This window comes from Octopus sinensis, linkage group LG30 (assembly GCF_006345805.1).
Source record: "Octopus sinensis linkage group LG30, ASM634580v1, whole genome shotgun sequence".
Lineage (NCBI taxonomy): Eukaryota > Metazoa > Mollusca > Cephalopoda > Octopoda > Octopodidae > Octopus > Octopus sinensis.
Window position 1 is genome coordinate 1,532,393 of NC_043026.1, and position 10,000 is coordinate 1,542,392.

Consider the following 10,000-nt stretch of genomic DNA (forward strand, 5'->3'; position numbering starts at 1 on the left):
GAAACTCGGAGACCTGCATGGGGTGGATGCAGATGTCTTTGAAATAAAACTGGATCTCTTCTTGTCAGGTGTCCCAGATGAACCAACTTCACGGCAAGAGGTGCAGATGAGGGCAGCTGCATCGAACTCTCTCATGCACCAAATGGCAATTGCTAAAAAGCATTTGTGAAGTAAAATCATGTAGCAACACCAAATGGCGGTGCCCCAGCATGGCCACAGCTTGTGAGCTGAAACTAGATAAAATAAATAAAATAAAAAATATACATATAATATATATATATATATATATATATATATATATATATATATATATATATGTAAAAAGTAAAAATATATACAAACTGGGACAAGAACGTGAAACACCTAGAAGACGACACAAAAACCACAGGACGGGACATTCGAAGCCCTCAGTCATCACTCAAGAACCGGATCATTTCGCGCTTTAACACGACTGTCCATTCAAGCAAACTCTACTGTGAATTTTTAACCCCAAGAGGACATCTCCTCTTGCTACTTATGCATCTAGCTAGAGGAAATGTCCCATTGGAGTTCCAAAAATCATAGTAGTTCATTTGAATGGACAGCCCTGTTGAAGTGGCTATGGATATTACTTGAGAGTACAACTACTGCATTGATCTCTGAGAGAGATTTTAGAACTAACATTTTTGCTAGTTTTATATAAATATATATACATATATAAGGAGAAAAACAACTGGTTTTCAATCTCAGAGTAAGAGAGATGCAGTAACAGTACCAAATAGTAAAGTTTATTTGCCAACATAATGTGGCAGTCCCATACAAGGTAGATGTTACTGTTTTTTAGCCTCAGGAAAACATCTTTTCCAATTGGCTGCTGACACAGTTTGTGCCCATATAGCATAAGCAAGGGAGGTCATCACTCCCTTCTGTAGCTTTACGTGATACTCACAGACCTAGATTTGAGTAGTTTCTCATCCATGGTGCGAAGCAATCACTGGCTAGTGATGGGGGCTCACTCAACTTGCTAATACTATATATTTTTTAAGCAACACACAGTCGCTGATCTCATATATACGAGGGGCGTTCAATAAGTAATGTCCCTGACCCACTTCCCATAGCAATAGAGCAACGAAACTTGGCACAGTTATTAGTCTTTTTCTACATAGGAACCACCCAGAGTTACGTATTTCTCCCATCGTTTGATGCGGCTCTGGAGACCGTTTTTGTAGAAGAACCCAGCTTGGTCCTCCAACCTCAACGTGACTTCAGAAATCAAGGCTGCATCATCTGGGAAACGCTTTCCTTTCAAAAACAACTTCATGACTGGGAAGAGGTGAAAATCAGAGGGTGCAAGGTCAGGAAAGTAGGGGGATGGGGGAGGAGTTCATAGCCATACGCCTGTGCTTCTGATCTGGCAACAAGCAAGTTGTGGACCGGAGCGTTGTCCTGCAGGAGGAGGATGCCTTTGCTGATCTTGCCCCGCCTCTTGATTTTGATAACTTCTCTTAATTTCCTCAAAAGTGAAGCATAATAGGCTCCTGCAATTGTGGTACCCTTTGCCAGGAAATCTGTCATCACTACTCCGTCCTGGTCCCAGAAGACTGTGAGCATGACCTTGCCAGCAGAGGGCTGCACCCTTGCCTTCTTTGGAGGGGGTGAGTCACGGTGCTTCCACTGCATTGACTGGGCTTTGGTCTCTGGATCATCATGATGGACCCAGGTTTCATCCTGTGTAATCAGTCTTTTGAAAAATTTTGACTCATCTTCTTGGCACATCTCCAAATTCACCCTCAAGCACTCGACGCGTTCTTGCTTCTGGAAAGGCGTGAGCAACCTGGGAATCCATCTGGCAGACACCTTTTGCATATGCAAATGGTCATGAATGATAGTTTCCACAGACCCGGTACTAATCTTGACCTCATGGGCTATTTGGCGAATACTTATGTGTCGATCTTCCAAAATGGCAGCCTCAACTTGACGGACAGATGCCTCATCAATGGCAGAAGGGGGCGACCAGATCTGGGAGCTGTTTCCACAGTCTGTTCCATGCCGGCAGTCTGTTCCATGCTTCAGCAACTCTCAGCATGAAAAAATGTTTCCGAAAGTCATGGGAGCTGTGCTGTTTTCTGACTTTGTAAACATGTCCACGGGTGTTAGACGGGTGGAGTTTGAAAAGGTGCTCAGAGTTATTGTTTGTAAGATAGTTAATAATTTTATGGGTGTCTGCCAAGTCAGCTGCCAGACATCAGAGTTTCAATGTATCCATGCCCAGGGAAGTAAGGCGTTCAGAATATGGCAAATGCCTGATGGAGGGTATTCTCTTGGTTGCACGTCGCTGAACGGCTTCCAGACGATTAATATCCCGAGCAAGATAAGGGTTCCAGACCGGTGATGCATATTCCAGGTGATGTCGCACCATAGCTATATAAAGCCGCAGATAGATAGCCGGAGAGTGGCTCACAAAGGTCTTGGTGAGTGATGCCAAGACACCCTCAGCCTTCTTGGCAATTTTAGCAATGTGTTTTGTCCAACGCAAATTGCTGTCGACAATAATGCCCAGGTCACGTTCCCAAGAAGACTTTTTGAGATTAGTGTTATACTATTTGGGAACAAACTGTATGTCGGTTACCAACAGGAAAACATGTTTTCCTGGGGCTAAAAAACAGTAACATTGTCCTTGTTATACTATGTTAGCAAATAAACTGTACTGCATATATACTTATAAAATGAGCAAAACAGAAGGTTCACTGGTGCCAGTTGCCATCTGCCAAACTTACCTTTGGAAGTGTCTCCAACATCAGGTTCAATATAGCAGCCTTGCTATACAGCTTGAATGCTTCCGACTTCAACACCATCTCTTCTGCCTGTGAGTTACCAACTGCCTCAATAGCTTTAGCTTCAGCTTCTCCAATTAGTTTTATCCTTTGTGCTTCAGCTTCGGCAGCCATCATTGTCTGTGTCCTGCAAACAAAGAAGAATTGATCAGTGACTTTCTTACGTGTTGTAAGTTTGTGTTGTGCAACTGTAAGGATTTTGCTGCGTCACACAAATAATTACTCAGCCACAAATCGAGCTCCACTCCTGTCATCAATAAACATGGATGCATTGAACCAAATAATTGCTGACATACAAAACATTTAGGAAAGGTTGGAATGGCTCGGATTACAATTTTCTTTTCTTTTTTTTTGTCTTTGGTCAGGAAGTGGAATTTCCTATTTGCTTCTGTCTAGAAATCAAAGGAAATTTACTGCTATTCCCTTCAAACTTTGCTTCCATGACCTGGACGTTAATGTTTTGAAACTGACCTATTTTCCATTACATTTCAGACAGATTCAGTGCTGAGTTGCTGAAGCAGAAATATCGTTATAGCCATTAGTCTGCCCAGTATGACAGATTTGCTGGTCAGTTGCTTGACCATAACCACTTGAGCATGACCCTTAGTAGTTGACAATATGTGTATCTCTGATGATGTGCAGGAGTAGTGGTGGAGCATGATAACCATTTGTTGAGAGTTTGGGGTTTGAATAAATGTAACAAAAGCAAAGTCTGAAGGAAATATGAACCCTTTTCATACTTTGTAGGGGTCAGCAAACAGGAAATAACAGTCAAGGACAAAATTCGTGTTACCCAGTGCCATAGGTTATAATTGTGCTGTGTTGTGTAATCGGTCTGTTGCATTGCACAGTGCAAACAGCACATTCTGTTTATCCTCATAATTTAATATCTGTTTTCCATGTTGGCAAAGGTTAGATGCTTCAACAGGAGTTGGCCAGTCAGACAACTGCACCAAGCCTTGCTACCAGCTTTGGCATGGTTGGATGTCCTTCTGAATGCCAAACATTACAGAACGTACAGGGTGCTCTTTACATAGCACCAACAGCAGTGAGATCATGAAATAACTTGAAAGACAAAGACTCAGCTGAGAGGGGAAGCAATATTGAGCTCCAGAAGAAGAAGGCCTGCATTAGAAAGGAAGCATGGTTACCTCAGGTGCATAAACATTCAGATGTCTATCGAATTGTGGTGCACCAAGGTTTTAAGTTTTTAGTATTCAGATTTCTCTATTCACATTATTTTGAATTATTCAGGCATTGTCTTAGAGTTTTAAGATTTCAATGATGCAATTGTATATTTTGAAAATGACATTGTAGGATAGGTGTGAGATGCCAGATCTGGTCAGTTTAACTATCAAACAGGTAGAATATTTGGGCCAGATATGACCTGTTTAAATGCTAAAGGGTTAATGTGTGTCCTGTTGGGGCAGTGATTAACTATCTTCATTCTTCTGACAGCTATTTTCTCACTCATCTCACGTACCCTACTGCCACCCTTATATAGATGCTAGTCACTTACTTATTATATTTCATGTTAAATACTGAACACAGCATTCTGGTGTAGCAACCATCCAGCATCCATTATTCTCAGCCATAGAGTAGAACAGACTCTACAATTGCATAGAAGCTGAAATTGATATGTTGGTGGAGGGTCAAGTTGCACATGTTGGCCATGCTGGTCAGAGTTTTCTCAAGTGACTTTTACATTTTGAGGGCTTGCTTGGGCAACTTCACCCAGAAATTCAAACATCTGAAGTAGAGGTAGATGGTCCAGAAGGATAATTATGCTAGTGGCACTTTACTGGTACGCTTTTATGCAGCACGTGTCCCTAGGCACTCCCTGTCCCATCTTGTCTACACACAAAAGTTGGTTTTGCAATCATCTCAAATGCAACTACATTAAGTGAACATCCTATCATAATGGCCACAAGTTGACACCAACCCTGCTGAATTTCTGTTCTTTCACTGGTTTCAATCAGTGGCCTGCAGCCATGCTTAGCTCCTACCTCAAAAGGCTTTTAACCAATTACACAGACCTCCCCCCCCCGCGCCTCCACCACAACCAAACTCAACACTTAGTTGGTACTCATTCAGCTCTATCGGATACCAAAATACAACGGAGTTACGGCCCTTCTATCAAATTCATTTCTTGCACGTGCTTAGGCTTTCCTAAGAACTTGGGGCTAAAATAATACAAAACATTTACAGCACTTCTCGCATCGTATCAATTTACACAAGAACACATATCAGGTTATCTTTGCATGTCTGAAAATTCCAGGATCATTAGTTATTGATTATGATTTAGAACGTCATTGAAGAAAACGGTTTTTGAAGCTACACACAAACTAAAAAGGCAGAAGTTGCTCCGTGTCAGTTCGAAAAAAAACTCAACATTGAATATTGCAGCAAGGTTATTTCTTTTCTATAATGATAATCAATTCCAGACTAGAGGAGATACTCCGTCAGTTACGACGACGAGTGTTCCAATTGATCCAATCACCGGATCAGCCTGCTTCATGAAATTAATGCCAAAGTGGTTGAGAGCACCCCACAGGAAGGCATTCAGATTACTTTGTGAAATGTAATGCTTATTTATTTCACATTATTTTATTTATATTTGTTTGTCAGTTGCTTGACCATAACCGCTTGACCACATAGTTCTCAGCAGGATTCAGCATAACACAGAGCGTGACAAGGCTGGGCCTTTGAAATGTAGGTACTCCTCATTTTTGCCAGCTGAGTGGACTGCAACAATGCAGTATGTGGTTGAAAAACACACACACGATCAGCTTCTATACGGTCTCCACTTCTCAAATTTCACTCATGAAGCATTGCCAATCCAACAAGTAAAGATGTTCTTGCTCAAAGTGCCATGCACTAGATGGTTGAGAAATATCAGGTCATCCCATAAGTTCTGTCCGATTTTACCTTTTTGAAAATTGAATGAAATTTAATAGTATTTTTACAATATCTAATGGAATTAGAAATTACTTTTATGCATTTGTGTACATTTAAACTAATTAAATATTATTTTACAGAATAATAGAATTAAAATTTTTAATTGATTAAAACCCTTTCTAACATGGAAGTATCCAAAGAGAATTTGAAGCATATAATGCTTTATGAGTACAAAAAAAGGGAATTCTGCAACCGAAGTGACTCGAAACATGCACTCAGTTTATGGGAAAGAATGCTTGAATGAAAGAACTTGCAGAAGATGGTTTGCGAAATTCAGAAGTGGAGATTTCAGCCTTGAAGATGAAGATCGGACAGGACGTCCAGTTCAGTTTGATGATGAGCTCCTTGAGGCATTACTTGAAGAAAATCCTGCATTATCAATTGAAGAATTGGCAATAAAGCTTAGTTCAAATCATACAACTGTTCATCGTCTTCAACAACTTGGAAAGGTTCCTAAACTTGGAAAATGGGTGCCTCATGAATTGTCTGAAAACAACCACAAATCCAGAGTTGACATCTGCTCTTCTCTCCATTCTTGAACTCATTTCACCCTTTCTGGATAGACTTGCAATGAAAAATGGATCTTCTATTAAAATGTTAAACATCGTAAACAGTGGCTTGGTAAAAGGAAAAAAGCTCAATCACAACTGAGAAAGGAACTTCATAGGAAAAAAGTCCTCTCTATCTGGTGGGATTGCAAAGGAGTAATTCACTTTGAATTGTTACCACCTAATGCAACAATCAATGTTCAAATCTACTGTCAGCAATTAGAGCGTGTGAACCAAGCTTTGAAGAAAGAAAGACCTGCTTTAGTGAATTGAAAAGGAGTGATGTTTCATCAGGACAATGCGTGACCCCCACTGCAAAGATCACATCACAAAAGATCAAAGAACTTGTTTGGGAAAAAAATTCCTCATCCACCTTATTCTCCCGACCTTACTCCGTCAGACTACCATTTGTTTCGTAGTTTACAGAATCATTTGGGGGACATAACTTTCGCAAGCTAGGAGGAGGTCGAAACTGACATTTCAGAGTTCTTCGCTTTGAAACCATAAGAGTTTTATATTGATGGGATCAATGGAGGGAAGTCATAGATAATCAGGGAAAGTACATTGATGATTAAATTTCAATTAACTATAACATTTGATCACATGTTTTCTTTATTCAAAATTTGGACAGAACTTATGGGATGACCTGATACATACACGTACACACACAACAGATTCCTCTACAGTTACCATCTGCCAAATTTTACTCTAAAGGTGTTGAACAAGCCAAAGCTATGTTAGCAAATGACACTTGCCAAACGGTGCAGTGGAGGTTTGAACCAAGAACTGACTTCTTAACAACACACTTGACTTGATCTTCGACATGGTTGAGCAACCAGCCCCAACTAGTCAAGATTTACAGTACTATTCATCCTTTTGTGGCTTGCAATACCTCCATTCAGGTGGTTTACTTGAGTCACCCTCTCACGAGATCATCCTTTCAATTCCCTGACCAGATGGTGTGTTGTGTTCTTGAGCAAAACACTTCATTTCCCATCGCTCCAGTCCAATCAGTTGTGAAACCACACACACACACACATATATATATACACACAGCCAATGCAAGTTTTAAAAGAATTTGAAGTTTTCTCTAAGGAAGACATGGAGACACAAATATATACATATATGTGTGTGTGTGTATATATATAGTCAGAATTTACAAAAAAAATATGTATGTATGTATATATATATATATAATATATATATATATAATATATATATATATATATATTATATATATATATATATAGAGAGAGAGAGAGAGAGAGAGAGAGAGAGATACATAGATGTATGGGCAGAGGACATCACCAACTGGAAACAACATGAAGTACAAAGACAAGTGAGTTAAATACGCAAACAATGAGAGAAAAAAATTGAAAACAGGACAAGTAACACAGAGAACGACCCTTCATCAGTTGTCGGTTGTCTATCTACTCCTCATTTCAAGCATTCAACAACAATATAAGTTTTCAAAGACAGTTGCTCCCATAATTTCCAAAACAAATATTGGATTTTATGGACAGTGGAAACATACAAGGAAACTGAACGAAAACAAACGTGGAAGGTCGTTAGAGCAGAACAAGAGGAAAATAGTGAACGCTGGAAGAAATATTTTCTTTGAAAAGAGAAAAGACAGAAGAGAGGATAGAAGATGTCCATCCTAGGAACGTTGCATAGGAAAAGAAAGATAGATGATGGTTACGTGTGAGCAACAAGAGAGTGAAAAGGAGAGATGGGGAGAGCAATTGTCTTTACTCATATTGTTGTTGAATGCTTGAAATGAAGAGTAGATAGACAGCTGACAACTGATGAAAAGTTGTTCTTTGTGTTAGTTGTCCTCTTTTCAATCTTTTTTTCTCTTGTCGTTTGTGGCTTTCATACTTCATGTTGTTTAGAGTTGGTGACGTCCTGTACCTATATATATATATATATATATTTATATATATATATACACACACACACACACACACACACAAACACGTGTGTGTGCGTGAATGTATACATGTGTGTGTGTGTGTGTGTATATATATATATATATATGGTGGTTGTCTACTCCTTATGCAGAGTTTGACCACCTCCTCTACCTACACCTTCAAACCATCATTTCATCTGATGTGGCTTTTTAAACCAGACAAAGTTCTGGAAAGACACCCACATAGATTGCACCTCTGATTTGGATCTACAGATAAGTTCTGCTCTTGTGGATACTTTTTGAGGCCTCCATTGGATTTGATAACCTTCTGGCATACACTGCATTCAAAGGTGTGCACAGACATATAGGCCAAATAGTTGGTGGAGGTTCGTTTTCCATGCATTCACAGATGAGATTTCAGCCCAGCAAAAGACAGGTATGGTCTGTCACAGACTGTGCACACAAAAAGGTCTTGATCGTTACATTCTTCCTTAGATCTCTTAGATATCCTGGCCTCTTCAAATGCTTTCACTCCACTCCACACCTTTGTTCACCATCCATCTCGATCCGAAGCAAGGGTTTCTATATCTTCTGGATCCATTTCAAGTGACTTCATAGTAGTCCTCATGCCATCCTTCAGCCCTTTTTTAGCTTTACACTGATAGCGTTTCCCCTCTGCAAGCGCACAATAAAACAGCTGTTTCAGCATGTTCATCTGCCATTCGAATAATATGGCCACACCATCTCAATTAGTTTCTCAAAATCATAGCTTTAATTGAGGTGATGCCTGCAGATGCAAGGACATCTGTGTTTGGAGGAAAAGAACTCCCTTTAATTTTTAAAATGCGATGAAAGCATTTTTGGTGGAATTGTTCTAACAAATTAAAATGCCTCTCATAACAAGAATACAACAGGGATGGTAAGACAAATGATTTGTAAAAAGCCAGTTTTGTATTCCTATTTATATGTCACTGGCACCAAATGCATGACTCCAAGCCACCAAATTCTTTTGCTGCCCTTTGAACTTGCAGCTGTATTTCTGTATCAAGATTTCCATCATTTTGTACAGAGATTCCAAGGTAGATGAACGAATCAACAACCTCGAGTAACTTACCCATCGCAAAAATTTTAGGTGTGTGTGGGGGGGGGGTTACAAACAGCACCACACACAGGTTGATGCATTACAACTGTTTTTTTCAAGTCGATGGTCAAGCCCAAATCATCACAAGCCGAAGCGAATGCAAATACAAGAGATTGCAGACCTGTTTCAGAATGACTGACAAGATCTCAATCATCAAAAGTTCCCTAATGAGTGAAGTAAAAACCTTTGTTTTGAATTTCAGTCAGATTAAAAACATTCCCAGTTGTTTGATATTTTATGTAAATACCCTCCTCAGAGTTTTGAAAAGCATCTGACAACACAACAGCAAAGTATATTGCAAAGAGGGTGGCTGCATCAAGGTCTCCTTGCTTTACTCCATTTTCCACAGCAAAAGATTCAGAGAGCCTACCACCAAAGTTAACTCTAGCTTTCATATCTTGATGCAAAGCCCTGATCATGTTTACAAATTTTTGTGGCCAACCTATTTTCCTGAGAATTAGCCACAGAGTGTTTCAATTAACAGAATCAAATGCTTTGCTCAAATCAACAAAGCAATGGTATGGAGCAAGATTCTGTTCAATGCACTTTTCTTGTAATTGTCTGACAGTAAAGATACAATCTGCTGTGCCCCTGGGGGAGCGAAAACCACACAGACTCAGACACTATA

The 10,000-nt window shown here is 39.7% G+C and overlaps 1 protein-coding gene across 1 annotated transcript in view; it reads right to left on the minus strand.

Annotated features, from left to right (window-relative positions):
• Nucleotides 1-10,000, minus strand: part of LOC115226343 (flotillin-2) — an 86,570-nt gene that overhangs the window by 7,549 nt on the left and 69,021 nt on the right. The window contains exon 5 of the mRNA XM_036515103.1: nt 2,757-2,940. Within this exon, the coding sequence (XP_036370996.1) occupies nt 2,757-2,940 (184 nt within the window). The remainder of the gene's footprint in view (nt 1-2,756; nt 2,941-10,000) is intronic.